At 32.8% G+C, this 21,299-nt stretch overlaps 1 protein-coding gene across 2 annotated transcripts in view; it reads left to right on the top strand.

Annotated features, from left to right (window-relative positions):
- The window catches only part of DENND1B (DENN domain containing 1B), a 243,457-nt gene that overhangs the window by 101,153 nt on the left and 121,005 nt on the right, over window positions 1-21,299 (top strand). For both annotated transcript variants that reach the window (XM_040636412.1, XM_040636411.1), the window contains exons 6-7: window positions 7,709-7,778; window positions 19,366-19,446. In XM_040636412.1, coding sequence (XP_040492346.1) covers window positions 7,709-7,778; window positions 19,366-19,446 — 151 coding nt within the window. The remainder of the gene's footprint in view (window positions 1-7,708; window positions 7,779-19,365; window positions 19,447-21,299) is intronic.

Genomic DNA, 21,299 nt, shown 5'->3' with positions numbered 1-21,299 from the left:
ATGAAGTTGTCTCTTGTGCAAAATTAGTGCGTTTTTATTGAAACACAATATTCTTAGGTATTCTATTGTGAGATAAAACCGGATTGATTATTTAGGGGCCATTCTCATTAAATGATTTAAGTTTCTTAGATAGAAATTAATATTTCTCGTGTTGTCTTTATAATATCCTGCTAAAGACTTTACTTTTTTCTCTTGTGGTTGAATGTATCTTAACAAAAAAAAAAATCTTTTCATTTATATTACCTTCTAATGTTTGTATTTTAATGATCTAAGTTTAAAATGAAAAATATAAATGTCTCTTGAGTTTTGTTGATATTGAACCAAGCTTAAAATATTTCAGGTCCTTAAAGATAGTCATAATGAAAATGAGATACATTTAGGGATGGTTAAAATTTTTAATACAAGGTAAAATCAGGTGCAAAGGTTGATGTTTAATTTTGAATTTTCAGCCATGGTTGTATGCTTTAGCTCTTTCCATGACATGTCTATCCTAGCTTAACAAGATTTCAAAAATATTCCGAGATATTATTAATTTAAGTCTTGCCATTGTTTGTATTTAGAATTGCTTTCACAGGCCAACAAAAATGCAAGAAATAACTTTTTTCCCTAATTTGATTAACATAATTTTAGAACTAAAAAATTGTTGCCAAGGGTTCAAAATGAAATACCCTAATAAGGAAGACAGATTGATGTTTAGGCCTTTGTAGTCCCCTCCTGCTCCTCCCCCCCTTTAACTCATACCAAACTTGAAGCTTTCACACTCTTCCTTTGGGCAAATCCCTTAGAAGCAGAATGTTTCAATTTTACACATTTTGTGTCAATTTTCCAGACAGAAAAACAGCCCCTAGACATTAGACGTTTTTCTACGGAAAGGCAGTTTCCTTAGTTTTATTTGATTACTATAAGTTAAGGTTCCTGCTGATCACTTAGACTGTTAGTGGTTACCTGACTATTTGACAAAAAACATTTCCTTTCCTTTATTTAACCTTTGACTTTTGAATGTAAAAGTTTTATCAGCTCTATAGTGGAAGCACACGTGTGGGGGAAGTCTTCTTACTGCCACAAAATGGATTCATGACTTTATATGTACTCTGTGTTTTGCCTTATGTCTTTACAAAAAAATTAAGGAAATAGTCTTATAATTAGACTTTAAAGAATCTCTTGCCTTTTTAAAAAACAGTTGGTCTTAATGTTTTACATCATATATATTTGCAAGGCTGTAAGAGTCACAGTTCTTCTTTGTTAAAGAAATAACATTTTCAGTTTTATAAGATTCAAGTAAAATAAATTAAGTCATTATAGTATGTTGAGTATCTTTTTTTTTTTTTGCCTTTCTAGGATTTTTGTGGTTGGTTGTAAGAAAACAAATTTTGACTGTCTTTGGGTCTATAAAATTTAGTGAAAAAATATTTTAACTTATTGATAATTAATCAGTTTAAGGGCTTATGTATTAGTTAGAAATAGCTTTGAACATATATTGTTAGAAAATTATCTAAAAACCCACAGAAATAAAAACATGAGAATAACATTTCTTACCCAGCGAGGTAAGCTTATGTAATTTATAATGTTTTATAAATCTACTGTAACATTTAAAATATATATGTTAATTTTGCTACACATTTTGTCTTTAAAGTTTACAATGGAATCTTGTTAAAATATTTGAATTATTGACAACTTTGTGTACTCCAAACCATTTTCTTTGTCATATAAAAGAATGAGCTGGACTTCCTGTTGAGTAGTTGCTCCATATCAAGGGTTGTGAATTCAGTTACTTACAGGGACCAGGAAGGGATTCAAATGAAATATACAGATTAAGTTTCTGACAATTAGAAGTTGGGATTAGTGTGGTGATCCACATAGGACATGCCATATCCAAAGACAGAAGCCATTACTCAACTCTAGGTACTTGTTATAGAGTGAAAAATGTGTGACCAGTATTGCCAGTTCTTTTGATTTTTAAGAGCAGCAAGAAATCCAGATTTTTAAGTGAATTATCTCAGATTTAGAAGTTGGCAGTTTATTCAGTTTAACAAGGGGGTGTTGACCAAACAAAATATGCCCATGGGCTAGAGACAGTCTGCAAGTAGCCAGTTTGCACCCTCCACTGTAGATGCTGTTTTTTAGCAACAGAAAATGTCTCAGCTTCCCTGACATTTCTAGGAGCATGACTAGGTTACAGAATAGCTCCACATTGATATTTGATGTTTTTATTAAAAAATGTGAATGATATGTAGTCTTAAGAAGGAGCTGTTATCACCAAGAATCAGTACATGTTCACCAAGTGCATGTTGTGTGTAACTAAACTCAGTTCTTTATGGTGACACTGGTGTATCAGGCAGTGCTGTGGAAATTTGAGTATGTTCCACTTTCTCTCATGAACAAATTATATATAGAGAAAAATATTGGCTAGACAATAGATAATGAAGTTATGAGTCCTCTTAGTGGTTAAAGTACCATACTTAGATTGTTGGTAAATAGACATGTTATTTTGGGAGGGATCTTGTACCATATTGTGGGCCATAACCTTTTAAAAATTTTTATCCACAGTGATGAACATAGAGGTAGTACTAAAATCTACAATTGCAAGGAATTACTAATACATTAGGTGAAAGAATTAAACAGATCTTTATCTGCTGAAAAATTTGCTGATATGAACAAGATATAATTTAAAAGGCATAAATATAATGCTCTGAACATTAGTTAGATAAACAAATTTTGGAAGATAGAATTTGCTTCAGTGGGTGGAAATTATAAGTAGACTGATTTAAGATTAAACCAGAATACATTTTGTCATACTTTATATAGCAGCCTGAAAATGTCGGTCATTGGACATGTTTATTCAAAGACTATTCTGAATATTATAGAACTGCATGCCTGCATTGGGTGATAGGCTATCAACAGTGGACCCCTGAGCAAATATTGCTCAATCAGATTGATCAGAGTTCTAATCCCAGGCTTGCCATTTGGTAGCTTTGTGACCCTGGATATATTGTTTTACTTTAGTTTAGTTAATTATATATTATGGCATTATTTTAATAATTAAATGAGATAACACATACAAAGTACCTAGTATGTTTTAATACATACAGTTAGTGCTCAAGAAGCTTTATTCCCTGTTCTTCCAATTATTTTAACATACAGAATCTCATTCTTAGTTTCTGCTCTGTACTCCCTAGATGGACATAGAACTGACCAGTGAGTCATATTGCCCAAATAGAAATAACAGAGCATCACGGAGCCTTAGAGATGACTGCAAGAAATATGCCAAGTATAAACTTTGTTGCCATAGTTTTTAAAAAAATAATGTTAGTCTGATTTATAGATGAAATCATATTAGAGGTAGTTATAAAACATGACAGTGTCTAGCAGTGCTATAAACATAATAGAGTTGAGTGTTGAATTTGATGATTAAGAGAATGAATGTGAGAACAAAATCTAGCATATCTTGTATCAAGAGCAGCATAGCCTGGTACCAGGATGAAATTCAGCCAGAGGTGGTATTCTTGGAGATTATAAAAAATAGTGGTAATCATACAGATCACAAAATACCTCACACAAATAAGAACTATTAAATTTTGAGAAGTAACCTAAATATTAATTATTTCAATTTGTTTTATTTTCAAAAACAGTTATCTATATAAGTTAGCTTTTATGAAAAATTGTTCCAACTAATCTTCACAATTTGGAAGAAAATTGAAAGGGGAAGATAACTAATGAAAACTAATAACGTAAGGATGAGAAAACCAGAACGCTGGAATATATGTGCTGTTGGTGGGAATGTAAACTGGTGCAGCACTGTGGAAAACAGTATGAAGATTCCTCAAAAAGTTAAAAATAGAACTACTCTATGATCCAGCAGTCGTACTACTGGGTATTTATCCAAAGAATACAAGAACACTAATTCAAAGGGATACAAACACCTCTGTGTTTATAGCAGCATTATTTACAATAGCTAGGATAGGGAAGCAGCCCATGTCCATCGATAGACAAATGGATAAAGACATGGTATGTGTGTGTGTAATGGAATATTATTCAGCTATAAAAAATATGAGCTGTTGCCATTTGCAACAACATTGATGGAGCTAGAGAGTATATAATGCTAAGTGAAATAAGCCAAAGACAAATATCATATGATTTCACTCATATGTGAAATTTAAGAAACAAAACAAACAGTAAAGGGAAAAAATAAGGAGGGGTGGGGAGAGAGAAAGACAAAGCAAGAAACAGACTCTTAATTACAGAGAACAATCTGATGTTACCAGAGGGGAGAGTGGTTGGGGGTTGGATTAAATTGGTGATGGGGATTAAAGAGTGTACTTGTTGTGATGAGCACTGGGTGATGTATGGAACACTTGACTTACTGTACTGTACACCTGAAGCTAATATAACACTGTATGTTAACTAACTGGAATTAAAATAAAAGCCTTAAAAAAGAAAAACATGCAAGGCAAGAAGAGTGTTAAGGTATTTTATGTAGAAAAAGATCATCTCACTTTGTAATAACTTACGAGATAATTATGAGATGTTTATTATAATTTTTATTTTTATAGTGGTCCAAGGAAGAAGAATTAAGTTTAAAAAGGCTCCACATTATTTTAGTAAGGTGGAAATGACAATATAAGGATTAACAGGTAGACATGCAACCATCTAAAATCAATAAATTTTGCTTTATTTAGAAATTCTTGAGAGCAAGACAGAAACAGACCAGCATGCTCCTTGAATAGATTAAGTCTCATCTTACATGGACATACAGATCTGAACTACATGACATACTGAAATTTTCCTGAAATGACACTTTCTTCAGTCCATTAAAATTTGAAATACAAATATCAAATGCTTGCAAATGAAAGAAATGGCACTCTGTCCAAGGAATTGTAGTGTGTCTTAGTAGGACATTCTCCATGAAAATTATTTCATGGAGTTATAATGAGTGTAGAAAATAAGATGTGGTAATTTGCATGGTATTGAGTTGAAAATTTAAAAATAGTAATCTTTTTCTTTTTTTGTGAGAGGTATAGTAGAATGGCTGTCTAAGCACTAGAGTTAAAGAGTTGAATCATTTAGTATGAAGGTTGAGAATACCAATGCTAACTTCTGATTTTCAGGTTTCCCAAAGTCTGTAGACTGGTTATTCTTTAGATCTTTGTACGATTTAGTCTTAGATTTAACTGTTCTTCCATGGGATTAGATTTGTCTCCTATATCTTAGTGTTCCTCCTTTTTGTTTCACTCTCACATTTTGTCAAAGCCATCCTTTAGTAGCTTCCCCAAAACAGGACAGAAGTGGTAAATTTTTGAGTCCTAGCATGACTGAAAATGTTATTAATCTAGCCCCACACTTGATTGGTAGTTTCTCTGGGCAAGGAATTATAGGTTGCAATAGGATTTAACCTCTGCATTTTGAAGGCATAATCTTCTCACTTTCTGGGGTTGCTGTTGAGAGATTCAGTGGCATTTTGAACGTAATTCCTTTATATGTTACCTGTTTTGTGTCTGGAAGTTCTTAGGTGCTTTTCTGTCCCCCATTCTGGAATTTCACTGTGATATTCATTTATTTTACAGTTCACCCAGTGGCACTCTCAATGTGGACGCTCATATCTAAAGTTCTGGGAATTTTTCCAGTAACTTTCAGAAAGAAATTTTCATTCCTGTTTTCCCTCTTTTCTTTCTTTTTGGAACTACTACTGTTAGTCAGCTACATGATTGTTGAGATTGATGCTGTGATATTTTAATATTTATTCTCCTATTATCCATTGGTTTATCTCTTTATTCTAGTTGCTAGGAGATATTCTTGATTTAGTTTCTAATCTCTTTATCAATTTTAATTTTTTTTTCAACTTTTAAATTTTGAATGTCTAAAAGTTCTTGTCTAAAATTTTTTTCACCTCTTTTTGTTCAGATTTCATTTTGTGTAGTAGCATCCTGTTCTTTATTCAGCTCCTAAGAATATTAATGATAACTTTGTAGAGTTCTCATCTGTTGCTTGTATTGTCTGTGTTTACTTGGAGTTCCTTTTATGTTTGCATTCATGTATATATTTCCTCAAGTATCTGGTGGTTGGACTCTTCATTTATATTTAAGATAGAGACACTAAACTGAATTAGAAACTTTTTATGTGCAGTGGTGGATTTCATTCTAAGAAAATAGGACCTCTGAGAGTTTTTGTTTTGTTTTGTTTTGTTTTGTTTTGTTTTTTCTTTGAGAGATTCCAAGATCAGTGTTTCAGGATCCTTGGGGGTTAGGGAGGGTGCAAATATACTGGCTACTGGTCGTTTTCCCTATTGGCACCTAGGTTTTGGTGTTCTGTCTTTTGCTAAGTCAGTTATCATTCTTTGTTTCCTTTTCATCTTTACAAAACCATTCACCTATGTTGCTCTCTATTGCTTTTTTCTCCATTTCTCTTGTCCATGTTAATTTATACCCTTTTTATTCATTTACTGTCATTTTAGTGCCATTTCCAAAGGGCACAGAGATAAATGCATGTCTTTAATATGCTAGATTTAACGAGAATTTGGTAGATTTTTAAAAATATCATAGGCATCTTTTATATCATTACTTAGTATTTATAATTATTATTTTAAATAACTCTATAACAGTTTTGCTGAATAAAGATACTGTACTTTACTGAACTGTTCTTCTGTTGTGACTTTAGGTTACTCTTGAATCAAAAAGCATCTTTCATAGCCATTAATAAATTAGGCATTGTGTGAAAAAATGCAGATAGAATGTTGTTTTTCTAAGCTCCATTCATTGATTTTTAAATTTTAAATCTGCTGTATACATGTACTCTTGTCAGAATACAGTTATGTAGTAAAAGCATCACACTTTTTCTCTTAGAAAATAAACTGTTGCAGTAATTCTTTAAAAAAAATGAGTATTTGTTGATACTTAACTACACTGGTGTTTTTGTGGTTTACTATATTTCTATGTGAAAAGCATACATTTTAATAAACAATTGAACCTTTGGATAGATTTTAAATATACTAATAACTTAATTTGTTACTAAGGAGTACAGATTTTTTGTGTATAATTGGATTTTAGATGTAGTATTTTGCTTTCATAAAAATTATTTATATCTAGTAAAATGAATCAAAATGAATTTTCAGTTATATATATTTTTGATATCTTAAAGTTTTTTTAAAATTTTTAAAATAGGCTGTTAATTATATTGATGTTTACTTTGAAATTTACCATCCTACTTGAACATCAGTTTCAAAATAATTGATTAATTAGGCACATAATTCTATTGTATTATATACTCACTTTAGTAATCATTAATAAAAAATGATTGTGTCTTTATTTTGAAAGCTTTTTAAAATTAGTTTTTATTTTGTATTATATTTTATTACAGTGGTTAACTTTTATTCTATGAGTGCTTTTGGTACACTCATACCATGCATACCATGATATAGGATTAAATAATTTCACTGCAGACATAAAATAGAAGTGTGTAATGAATAACTTTTATAATAGAACTTTGGATCATTATTATGTTGTGAAAACTAGTAATAGATACTATGTAAAATTTCACTCTAACAGTAAGGAGAATATGGGTATAGTTGTTTTCTGCCATCCCGAATTAAGCTGTTTGGAATAATACAAATTTAATGTTTGTCATCTATTTTGTTGATTCTAAATAATATATACATATACATTTTTAAAGGTTTTTGTTTTGTTTTGTTTTTTGTTTTGTTTTTTGTTTTTTACAGTTACCTGCCATGGTTTGAAGTATATTACAAGCTTCTAAATACTCTGGCAGATTACTTGGCTAAGGAACTGGTAAGCTGTGTTTTTTCCCCAATTTTTTCTAATGTTGTAAACTGCACATAACATAAAGTTTACCATCTTAACTGTCTTGAAGTGTACAATTCTATGTCATTAAGCACATTCACATTGTTCTGTGCAACCATCAGCATCATCATCTCTAGAACTTTTCTGTCTTCCCAAATTGAAACTCTGTGCCCCACTGAACAGCTTTCTTTCTCCTCCTCTGAGTCCCTGGCAGTAATCATTCTATTTTCTGCCTGCGTGAATTTGACTGTGTACCGCATGTAAGTAGAATCATATAATACATGTTCTGTGACTGGCTTACTTCCCTTAGCATGTTTTCAGGGTTCATCCATGTTGTAGCATGTGTCAGAATTTCTTTCTTTTTTAAGGTTGAATAAAATTTCATTATATGTACACACCACATTTTGTTGTGGTGTTCATCTATAGATGAACAGTTGGGCTGCTTCTACCTTTTAGCTGCTATGGACAGTGCTGTTAGGAATATGGGTGTACAAATATCTGTTTGAGTTGCTGTATTCAATTCTTTTGAGTATATACCCAGAAGTGGAATTGCTGAATAATATGGTAATTCTATGTTGAAGGACTGCCATAATATTTTTCACTTGGTGTCACCATTTTACATTTCCAGCAGCAGTGCACAGAGTTCCAATTTCCCTACCTCCTCCCCAACACCTGCTATTTTCTGTTTCGTTTTTGTTTTGTTGAAGTATTATTTACCTACAGTATATTAATTTCAGGTGTACAGCATAATGATTTGACATTTGTGTACATTGTGAAATATTATCATAGTAACTCTAGTTAACATCTGTCATTACCAACTATACAAAGTTACAGATTTTGTGTGTGTGTGTGTGATGGGAACTTTTAAGATTTACTTTCTTAGTATCTTTCAAATTCACAATACAATATTATTGACTACAGTCATCGTGCTGTACATTATATGCCCTTGACTTATTTATGTTGTAAGTGGAAGCTTGGACCTCTTGATCCCTTCACTCTTTTCACCCATCCCCCAACCTTTACCCCTCCAACAACCATCAATCTAATCTGTTCTCTATATCTGAGTTTTATTTTGTTTTGTTTCGTCTGTTTGCTTTGTTTTTTAGATTCCACATGTAAGTCAAATCATATGTTGTGTGTCTTGCTCTGACTTATTTCACTTCGCATAAGTGCCCTCAGTGTCCATTTATGTTGTCACAAATGGAGAGATTTTGTTCTTTTTTATGGCTGAGTAGTATTCCGTGTGTGTGTCTGTGTGTGTGTGTGTGTTTGTGTGTGTGTGCACATGTGTGTGCGTGACACCATCTCTTTATCCATTCATCCATTAATGGACACTTAGGTTGTTTCCATATCTTGGCTATTGTGAATCATGCCACAGTGGACATAGGGGTGCATATATCTTTTCAAATTAGTGTTCTTTTGTTCTTCAGATAAATACCCAGAGATGGATCACATGGCAGTTATAGTTTTGATTTTTTGAGGAAACTCCAAACTGTTTTCCATAGTGGCTGCACCAGTTTATATTTCTAGCAATAGTGCACAAGGGTACACATCCTTTTCTCCACATCCTTGTCTAGACTTGTTGTATCTTGTCCTTTTTGCAATAACCATTATGACAGTTATGAGGTTGGTAACTCATTGTGCTTTTGATTTGCATTTCCCTAATGATTAGTGATGTTGAGCATCTTTTCATGTGCCTTTTGGCAATCTGTATGTGTTCTTTGGAAAAATCTCTATTCAGATCTTCAGCCCATTTTTAAATCATTGTTTATTATTATTATTTTTTTTTTGTTATTGAGTTGTATGAGTTCTTTATGTATTTTGGATCTTAAACTCTTGTTGGATACATGATTTGCAAATATCTTCTATTCAGTATATTACCTTTTAATTTTGTTGATGGTTTCTTTCACTGTACTTTTTAGTTTGATGTAGTCTCATTTTCTTTTTCTTTCTTTCTTTCTTTCTTTCTTTCTTTCTTTCTTTCTTTCTTTCTTTCTTTCTTTCTTTCTTTCTTTCTTTTTTCTTTGCTTTTGTTGCCATTGACTCTGAAGTCAGATCCAAAAATTATCTCCAAGACCAATGTCAAGGAGCTTACTGCATATTTTTTTTTTTAAGGAGTTTTATAGTTTCTGCTTTAACTGATTTTGAGTTAATTTTTGTGTATGGTATAAGATAGTGATCTAGTTTCATTCTTTTGCATATGACTGTCTAGTTTTCCCAACACCATTTATTAAAGAGAATGTCCTTTATCCATATTCTTGCCTCCTTTGCCATAAATTAATTGACCATGTATGTGTGGGCTCTCTGTTCCATCCCATTGATTTTTGTGTCTATTTTTGTGCCAGTAGCATACTGTTTTGATTACTATATCTTGGTAATATAGTTTGAAATCAGGAATGTGATACCTTTAGCTTTGTTGTACTTTCTCAAGATTCCTTTGACTGTATGGGATCTTTTGTGTTCCATACAAATTTTAGAATTATTTGTTCTAATTCTGTGAAAAATGACATTAGAACATTGATAGGGATTATATTGAATCTGTAGATAAAATGGGTAAAATGGATATTTCAATGTGGTCTTTTAATCCACAAGACCAGATTATCTTTCCATTTATAGTGTCTTCAGTTTCTTTCATCAGTGTCTTATAGTTTTTAATGTATAGGTCTTTACCTCCTTGGTTAAATTTTTTCCTAGGTATTTTATTCTTTTGATGCAATTATAAATGGGATTGGTTTCTTGATTTCTCTTTCTGATAGTTCACTGTTAGTATGGAAACACAACAGATTTTTGTATTTTGAGTTTGTATCCTGCAACTTTGCTGAATTTGTTTATCAGTTCTAACAAGTTTTTTTAGTGGCATCTTTAGGGTTTCCTCTCTCTATAGAAAATCATGTCATCTACAAATAATGATAGTTTACTTCTTCCTTTCCAACTTGGATGTCTCTTATTTCTTTTTCCTGCCTACTTGTTCTGGCTTGGACTTTCAGTACTATTTTGAATGAAAGTGGTGAGAGTGGGCATACTTGTCTTAGTCCTGATCTTAAAGGAAAAGCTTTCAGCTTTGTACTGTTGAGTATGATATTAGCTGTGGACTTGTCATATATGGCCTTCATTATATTGAGGTATGTTTTGTCTGTACCCACTTTGTTGAGGGTTTTTATCATAAATTGATGTTGAATTTTGTCAATGCTTTTTCTGCATCTATTGAAATGATCATATAATTTTTATCTTTCATTTTGTCAATGTGGTATATCACATCAATTGATTTGCAGATGTTAAACCACCCTTGCATCCCTAGAATAAATCCCACTTGATTATGGTGAATCATTCTCTTAATGTACTGTTGAATTTGATTTGCTTGTATTTTGTTGAGGATTTTTACATCTCTGTTTCAGGGATATTGGCTTGTAATTTTCTTTTTTGTGTTGTTTTTGCTTGGTTTTGGTATCAGGATAATGTTTACCTCATAAAATGAGTTTGGGAGCATTCCCTCCTTTTCAGTTATTTGGAGAGTTCAAGGAGATTGATATTAAATCCTCTGAATATTTGGTAGAATTCACATGAGCAACCATCTGGTCTTGGACTTTTCTTTCTTGGGAGTTTTTTGATTACTGATTCAGTCTCCCTACTAGTAATCAGTCTATTTAGATTTTCTATTTCTTCATGATTCGGTTGGAAAATTGTAAATTTGTAGGAATGTATCCATTTCTTCTAAGCTGTTGAATTGGTTGGCATAAATTTGTTTTTAGTAATCTGTTATGATCATTTATGTATTCCTTTGGTGTGGGTTGTATCTTCTTTTATTTTTGATTTTATTTATTTGAGAACTCTTTCTTTTTCCTTGTAAGCCTAGCTAAAGGTTTGTCAATTTTGTTTCTATTTTTAAAGAACCAACTCTTAGTTTCACTGATCTTTTCTATTGCCTTTTTAGCCCCAGTTTCATTTATATGTGTTCTAATGTTTATTATTTCCTCCCTTCTACTAAATTGGGGCTTCATTTTTTTTTCTTTTTTTAGGTGGGAAGTTAGTGTTTGTGGTATTTTTCATGTTTCATGTGGTAGGTTTATATCACCGTAAACTTTAGACCTATTTTGCTACATCCTATAGATTTTAGTGTGTTGTATTTTCATTTGTCTCAAGGTTTTTTTTTTCTTTTTTTTAATTTCTTTGTTGAGCCACTGGTCGTTCAGTAGTATGTTGTTTAATCTCCATATATTTGTGATTTTTCTGGTTTTCTTCTTGCAATTGACATCTACTTTCATACCATTTTGGTTGGAAAAGATGTTTGATGTGATTTCCATTTTCTTGAATATATTGAGACTTGTTTTATAGCCTAACATATGAAATATCCTGGAGATTGTTTCATGTACACTTGAAAAGAATGTGTATTCTGCTGTTTGGGGATGGAATGTTCTTTATATATATAGCCCATCTGATCTAATGTGTCTCTTAAGGTCAGTGTTTCTTACTGATTTCCTCTTTAGATAATCTGTTCTTTGATGTTACTGGGTTATTAATATTTCCTGCTATTATTGTATTGCTGTCAATTTCTCTCTTTACAAATGTTATATCTTCTTGTTGGATCGACTCCTTTGTCATTATGTAATGCCCAACCTTGTCTTTTATTACATTCTTTGTTTCAGAGCCTATTTTGTCTGATATAAGAATAGCTACCACACTTCCTTTTGGTTTCCTTTTTCATGAAATATCTTTTTCCATTTCTTCACTTCCAGTCTGTGTGTGTTCTTGCATATGATATGAGTCTCTTGTAGGCAGCATATAGATGGGCCTAGTTCTTTTTTTTTTTTTTTTTTTCAATTATTTAGCCACTTTGTATTTCTTGATTGGAGAATTTAGTCCATTTACATTTAAAGTAATTATATATACTTATGTAATTATTGTCATTTTGTTTAATTGTTTTCTGGCTATTTTGTAGTTCCTCTCTGTTTTGGTCTTCTCTTGCTTTCTAACTTATTGGTTTGACGGGTTTATATTGCTGTATACTTCGATTCCTTTTTCATGTTCTTTTGTGAATCTATTCTGGTTACGATGAGGCTTACATATAACAGCTTATATATGTAATAGTGTATTTTAAGTTGATAGCAACTCAAGTTTGAATGCATTTTAAAACTAAATTTTTACCTGCTTCCCATAAAAACATGTTTTATTTTTTATTTTTATTTTTTTAGTGAGAGAATGCATGTAGGGAAGGGCAGAGAGAGAGAGAGAGAATCATAAGCAGGGTCCACACTCAGTGCACATGGAGCCTGACGCAGGGCTTGATCTCATGATCTTGAGATTATGACCTGAGCCAAAATCAAGAGTCAGACACTTAACCAGCTGAGCCACCCTGGTACCCCCATGTTTTATGTCTTTGATGTCAATTTTAAATATTTTTATTTTGTATATCCCTTAACTAATTATTGTAGTTATAGTTATTTTTACTGCTGTTCCCTTAACTAATTATTGTAGTTATAGTTATTTTTAGTACTGTTGCACTTTAACCTTCAAACTAGCTTTATAAGTATTTAATCTACTACCTTTACAGTATATTTACCAATGAGATTCTCATACATTTTCTTAATAATTATTACCCTTTCTTTTCAGCATAGAGAAATCTCTTTAACATTTCTTGTAGGACCAGGTTAGTGGTGTTGAGTTCCTTTAGCTTTTGTTTGTCTGGAAAGCTCTTTATCCCTACTTCAAATTTGAGTGATAACCTTGCTAGGTAAAGTATTCTTGGTTGGAGGTTTGTTTGTTTGTTTTTCCCCAGCACTTTGAATGTCATGCCATTTTCCTCTGGCCTACAAAGTTTCTGCTGAGAAATCTGCTGATAGCATTATGGGGGTTCCTTTGTAACAAATTGTTTTTCTGTTGCTGCTTTTCAGACTTTCCAAATTTTGTTATTTTGTTATATTTCTTGGTATCTGTTTCTTTAGGTTCATCTTGTTTGAAAGTCTCTGGGCTTCCTGGGTCTGGATTCCTGTTTTCTTCCCCAGGTTAGGGACGTTTTCAGCTCTTATTTTTTCAAATAAGTTTCAAATAAGTTTTCTGTCCTCTTTAATATGGATGTTATTCTGCCTGATATTGTCCACAGGTCCTTTAAGTTATCTTTACTTTTTAAAATTATTTTTTTCTTTTTGCTGATTTGTTTGGGGGAATTCCACTGCCCTGAGTCCAGATCACTGATTCTAGTCTGCTGTTGAACCCCTCTAGTGTATTTTTCAGTTTAGTTATTGTTCTATGACTTATATTTGGTACTTTCTTATATTTTCTATCATTTTGAAGTTCTTTCTGTGTTCATCCAGTCTTCTCCCAATTTAGAGAGTGTCTTTATGACCATTACTTTGAGCTCTTTATCAGGTAAATTACTCATCTCCACTTCTTGTAGGTTTTTTTCCTGGAACTTTATCTTGTTCTTTCATTTGGAATATATTCTTGTTTCCTCATTTTGGTTGGCTTTCTATTCTATACATTAGATAAAACAGCTCTCTCTCTCATTCTTGAAAGAATGACCTTGTGTGGATGAACCTTATCATACAACCCTGCTCTACCTCTTGGTTGTCTCTTGAACCTTTGTAATTGTCTAAGCAGCCTCATGTATTATTGATACCTCCTAGTTGTTGAGATAGTGCCGCATTCCCTGAATGTTCCAGAGGGAGGGATCTATCAGCCCCTAGTTTCAGGCTGGTTGGAAGCTAGACCCTCAGGCAGCAGGTTTAAAGGTGTGTAAATAAATAGTTTTGCGGGACAGCAATCAGAAAGAGTGATGGTCTTCAGACCAGTCAATTTGGAGATGTACCTTTGATGATGGTGGCAAAAAGTGTGGCTTCACACAAGCGTATGAACTCCTTTCAGGGAGGTACCAGCAAACTGCAGCAAGGCTGAGGGAGAGTGCAAAGATGATATCCCCTGGTCTGTGTTCACTGATAGTACGTTGATAGCTTCTAGATGTGTGGTAATCCTAAAGTGTGCCTCTCAGTAGAAGCTCCAGGGTAAATAAATAGGAAATTTGTAGTAGCCTGTCAATAACTTTCTCTTCTATTATTTTAGACCTGTGGGGCCCAGAAACATAATTCCCCCTGGCCATGAGAGCCAGGTGTTCAAGGGGCATTCCCTGTGTAGGCTGTGAATTCCTTCTGGTTCTGGTGCGGCTGCAGGGATGGTACAGGGCCAGGATGTGCCCACGAGCACTAGAAAGTTAGAGGGAGAAAGCAAAAATGACACCCACCAGCACCTCTATCCTGGAGACAGTTTGAATAAGCTCCTCCTCCTCTGACAGATGCTTTAAGATTAGCAAATCAATCGCCTTCATGTAGGTCCGGGTGCTCTTCATACTGCTGCTTTTGTGCTTGGTCCCAAGGCAAGTGAGTCTGTGCACAAGTTCTTTAAGAGTAGAGGCTCTATTCCCTACAACTCTTTGTTCTCCTAGATGTAAGCTCTGTTGGTTTTCAAAGCCAGACATTTGGGGAGCTCATCTCTGTAGTGTAGGTCAGAAGGGTTGAAGTGCCTGATGTGTGTAACAAGTCCCTTACTTATCAGGGAGAAACTGCTTAAGATCCCTCCTGATTGTGGGTCACCGCGTGGTGGGTGGGGTTTTGGATGAGACCGTATCTCTGCCTCTTCTACATTCCTCAAGGTGTTTCTTTCTTTCTTTTTTTTTTTTTTTAAAGATTTTATTTATTTATTTGACAGAGAGAGACAGCCAGTGAGAGAGGGAACACAAGCAGGGGGAGTGGGAGAGGAAGAGGCAGGCTCCCAGCGGAGGAACCTGTTGTGGGGCTTGATCCCAGAACGCCGGGATCACGCCCTGAGCCGAAGGCAGATGCTTAACGGCTGAGCCACCCAGACGCCCCTCAATGTGTTTCTTTTATTCTTTGTTGTGCAGGAGCTATTCAGCTAGTTTTCAGGTTTTTTTCTGGGGGAATTATTTCACATGTAGCTGTAGATTTGCTGTGTCCATAGGAGGAGGTGAATTCAGGGCTTATGCTGCCCTCTTGAAATGCCTCCTTGTTTTGTTTTTATAATGGCCATTCTAATGGGTTCAGTGAAGTGATATATGATTGTGGTTTTGATTTGCATTTCTTTAATGATTCCTGATGTAGAGTATTTTCATGTGCTTATTGGTCATTTGCTTTTCTTTGGAAAAATATCTGTTCAAGTTCTTTGCCCATTTTTAAGCATGTTTTGTTGTTGAGTAGCAGGGGTACTTTATATATTCAGATATTAATCCCTTATTAGATATATGATTTGTAAATATTTTCTTCCATTCCTTTTTACTTTGTTGATTGTATCCTTTGATCCACAAAAGTTTTTAATTTTCATGAAGTTCAGTTATGTATTTTTTCTTTTGTTGCTTTCAGTGTCATGTCAAGAAATTACAAATTCAGTGTCATGATGCTTTTCCCATATGTTTTCTTCTAAGAATTTTAGTTTTAGCTCTTACATTTAGGTCTTTATCTTTTTTTTAAAAAGATTTTATTTATTTATTTATTTGAGATAAAGCGAGAGTGAGAGAGAGAGAGAGCACAAGCAGGGGGAGCAGCAGGCAGAGGGAGAACCAGGCTCTCCACTGAGCTAGGAGTCTGACGCGGGTCTCAATTCCAGGACTCTGGGATCATGACCTGAGCTGAAGGCAGACACTTAACTAACTGAGCCACTCAGGCACCCCGTATCTTTTTTTTTTCCTTAAAAATAAAAATGAAAATGCTGAAGTGTGCTTTTGAATTAATCAACATTTCTAGGATGATATTTGTAAATTTTTCCCCTTAATCATTGTTTGATGTTTTTTACAAGAGCTAATTTACTAAGATATGAACTGTGCTATTTTATGAAATTTAATTCAAATAAAAATTTTTAACAAAATTTTAATGATTCCCTTTTATTGTTTTCTAATTTTTAAATTCAGGGTATATTTTCTATCCTTTTGTTATTTTTTTAAATTCTCATTTGAGGTGCACCTAGGTGGCTCAGTTGGTTAAGTGTCAACTCATGGTTTCAGCTCAGGTCATGATCTCTGGGTCATGAGATTGAGCCCCATGTTGGACTCCATTCTCAGTGAGGAGTGTGCTTGAGATTTTTTCCCTTCCTCCCTCACCCTCCCCTTTGCTTCTCCCCCTGCTTGCACATGTTCTCTCTAAAATAAATAAATAAATAAATAATAAAAAAATAAATAAATTCGTTCTTAAAAAAAATTCTCATTTGATACTCTATTACTCTTGAGATTGTATTTTTCTGGATTGGCCTGACATTGTTTTTCTTTTGTTTCTAGCTATATACTAAGTCTTTCTGTGATCTTTTTCTCCTATGTATACCTAAAACTTTGATATTCTTATTTTATAGTCTTAGTTTTCTCTTCTTTCTATACATTTATGGGCATTTCATACATACTCATAGCTATAAGTACTACTATATTTTGATCTATAAGGATGTTCTTTTTGAAACCTGATTATATCATTACACTGCTTACCGTCTTCTCATAGCTTCCTTTTTTCTCTTAGAATAAAATCTAAACTTGGGTGCAGCCTGACATATAAGAAGCTCCATGATCTGTTTTCTGGTATTCTTCCTGGCTGATCTGCTCCTTCTTTCCTACACATAATGTACTATCCAAATATTTTGAACCACTCAAATTTTCCAGAAGATAACCCTACATAGTTGTCTTTCAAGATTATGTCAGCACTCATGATTACTGATAGAACACTCATCTTTTGAGATTTCGAAGTAAATATCATTAAAAAACAAAACAAAACCTGAATTTAGCACAAATACTACTCCAGATACTTTTTATTAAATAGAATTTAAATGTATTATTATTGAATTAAGATACTCCTTTTACACTTCTGGTAAGTAATCTCCTAATTTGGCAATCAAATGTTATCATTATAATAGCAAGGTTTTGGTATTTGTCAAAAGTTCAGGTGTTTTTGTGCATGTGTTGTAAATATTTCCCCCTCTACACTTGACGTACTTAATTCTGTGAAATATTCATTAGAAAGTCATTTTACACTTGAACAATTTTATGTTGAAGCTATACAGTCATTTTCCTAGGAAAATAACTGGAAATAAAAATATATTTAATTATAGCAATGGAAACTTAAAACCAGAATTCTACTTTGCGATTATTTCTTGTTCTTCGTTTTTGTGAATATGCCTGTGGAATCAGCATTAATTCTATTAGTCATCCAAATTTTGAGTACTTTACTTTTAGAAACTCTTACTGTTAAATTAATGCTTATGTATCTATAATATGTCATTCTCTCTGAGACCATCAGTAATACTGGAATATATAAAAGACAATACTGTGAGCAAATCCTTATAACTTTAGTTTTCTGAAATGAGGGAATAAGAGAGACTACATTTATGTTCCTAATTAGAGGAAAATATATTGTAGGTTCACAGTATTAATTAAATAACCAGAAGTAAATCTATAATTGTAATATTTTTTCTTTTTATTTTTAATCCAGTGCCACAGGCTATATAGATTAATATTTAGATTTTATAATTGAAGTTATCCTTACCTGATCAACATCAGGCAAGTATAAAGAAATTTTAAAAGCTAGACTTTAAAAAACCTCATGTAGCCATAGGAATTTTGTATAGGCAGGGCATTAATATCATCCAGAATATTCTGTGGATATATTTTATTGCTTAAATGGTCAAGAGATAAATTCTATAGTCTTTTCTTTTAACTCATTCTAAGGAGAATTCCAGATAGGCAGTTTTGAGTGTACACTTCGCAAACATTTAGAAAAATTGGAATTATTAAGGTTTGTTAGTTAATTTATAAGACAAATTGTGAGAAGTTAATGTGTCTTATATCCAAATTCCTTAAAATTAATTATTACCTTTATTGAACAATTGGCATTTCCTTTGGTATATTGTCTCCACCTGAACATTTTAAGAGAGAATAAAAATCATGTATATAAAAAGCTACCTTCATATATTTATTACTGGGTTTATATGTGTAATTCAGAAAAAGTGAGTGCACATATGAAGGTACATTATTATACATATCCTAGGAAGTAGATGTATTACAGATTTTATTTAATCCCACTTATTGTGGGTCAAGTGGTGACTGGTAGCTGTTCAGAAAAGAACTATTTAGAATAACCTGTATGTTGTATCTTAGTACAATGATCATACTAAATTGTATCTATTCCTTAAAAATTAGGTTGAAGATTTTAAAATTAAAATGGAAAATGAAAGCATTCAGCGATCTGATAAAAAGTAGTGTTGTTATTTTTATTCAACCCCATTGTTCTTGGATTTAATGATTTAAATGATTTCTTCTATAGATAGCATCGGTGTATTTTATAATAATGAAGTTTTGCCAAATATGGATTTATACTAAATAGAGATATTGCCATTATGCTTTCTGGATAAAGATATTTATCTTTTCCATATTTATTAAATTTAAATATTTCAATTTTTTATTTGAAACATTCTTGTGTAATCAGTTGTGTATAACATGTCTAATATGAAAAGGCACAGTGCATGATTCATCAAGTAGTTTTAATTATATTCCTTAGTATATAATTCATTTGTAAAATGTACTTTTTAAATTTTACTCTAGGAAAATGATTTGAATGAAACTCTCAAATCACTCTATAGCCACCCAGTACCAAAGGCAAACACTCCTGTCAGTTTGAGTGTGGTAAGTATTCAGCTGTTAATTGATTTTTTTGTCATAGCACTTTCTCATTTGAGAGCACATGCACCTTCAAGAAACTCTGACACCAGGGAAACGTCAGTGCTAGTAATAACATTACTATATGATGATATTGGGACTTTTTGCCATGCTTCAACTATCATAACATATAGTAGATGTACATTTTTGTAGTTCTTAAATCACAGAATTTTTTATTTTACACTAGAAGTAAACAAATCTGTGAGAATATTTTGTGAGGAATACTGATTTTCAGGTGAACTCTATCCATAATAAGGAAACATACACACACACACACAAATAGCCCTCATAAAATGAAAACAGTGCATAAATAAGAATTCGAAGTATCACATATAACTAACCATATGATAAGAATTGTGGGTGGAAAGTTTCTTCTTCTTTCCCCACACTGTAATCAATCTTCTCTTATAAACACCAAACACTGAAAATATGATTGAAGTTGTCAAACAGTAAGCCTGTGGTGGTGTAGATTAGTTACTGCTGAAAATTTTAATGAGCACATTAGTATTTTGGGAGATTCTGTAAATGTTCAAAGTTAGTGATCACAAATGTGGATGTTTTCATTAATATTCAGCATACCAAATAAAATGTTAAAATTTATTTATATTCATTTTAGTTCTTCCAATATAATGGTAAGTGGTACCACTTATAAGAAAGAAAAAAATATATAATGATGCAAGAGAAGTTGAAAGAAAAAGTAAATTGTAGTGTATTAATCGTATTCATAGGTCTTTTGCTTTTTTTGCACAATAAAGAAATTACTTCATTATATTCTTTGTGTGGTAATAACTTATTTTTTGCCTAAATTTTTCCTGTAATTTTGCTTAATAGTAGTGTTCTCTGACATTATTCTGTTCTTCCTGTTTTTACTGTCAGCAACCTGGTTCAGATGCTTAGCACTTTAAATAGTTCTTACTTTAGATTCTCTCTTTCTAATCCTTTCTACAAAAGTCTGTCAGATTAAACTTCCTTAAACTATATAAAATTTCTTGCTGAAACCTAAAAGCTCCCCATTTTCTGAAAAATTTGTCCAAACTTTCCACCATGCTTTTATGACCATGCACTACCTAGCCTCAGTCTACCTTTTCATTTTTCTCACTTTTTTTTTCCTAAATTGATTTCCTACTCCAGTCACATTGTTCTGTTCATCTTCTTGAATGAACATTGTGCTTTCTCACTTGTACACCTTCCTTTTTTACTAAAGCCTCATTGTAGACTATCCATCTTTAGTCTAGAACTAGCTCATTTCTCACCTTTGTGAAACTTTCCTGTGTCGTTAACAGCGTAGTGTTCTTTCTTCCCTGTGATCCTTTATGTCTGCACCCTCTTCTGTTGCACACTGCCAAAGTGGAAATATTTAATAGTCATTTGGAGATTGTAGACTGGAAAGCTAAGGATAACATGGAATTTTTAACCCAGGCATAGTAGTCATCTGCAGAGATAGTTGTAGGAATACTTGAGCTATTTAAAGGACAGAACATAGAATAAAGCAGAGGCCAACGTCTAATTGCCCAAATAGACTGTATAAAAGAAGAAAGCAGATTGAGTGAAAGAATTAGAGGAAGGAACAGTTAAGGAGAAACTCAGATTTTTAGGTCACTAGACCCAAAGGAATACAAGGTTAATGGTTAGTGGAATGAAGTAGAAAGACCAAGGAAAAATATCAAGAACAAAGAAAAGCTCTGGATTATAAAAAATAAGTGTCATTCTTTGAAGGAGTTGTATTTATAAAATGATTCTAACACTTCGTTAAAGGGTGAAGGAAATAAAGGTGCTAAGATAATAAAGGTAGCTATTCTAGAGCATTAATGAGAGATTTT

This window comes from Ursus maritimus, unplaced genomic scaffold (genome assembly GCF_017311325.1).
Source record: "Ursus maritimus isolate PB19 unplaced genomic scaffold, ASM1731132v1 scaffold_2, whole genome shotgun sequence".
Taxonomy (NCBI): Eukaryota; Metazoa; Chordata; class Mammalia; order Carnivora; family Ursidae; genus Ursus; species Ursus maritimus.
This window is presented reverse-complemented; position numbering and strand designations above follow the sequence as displayed.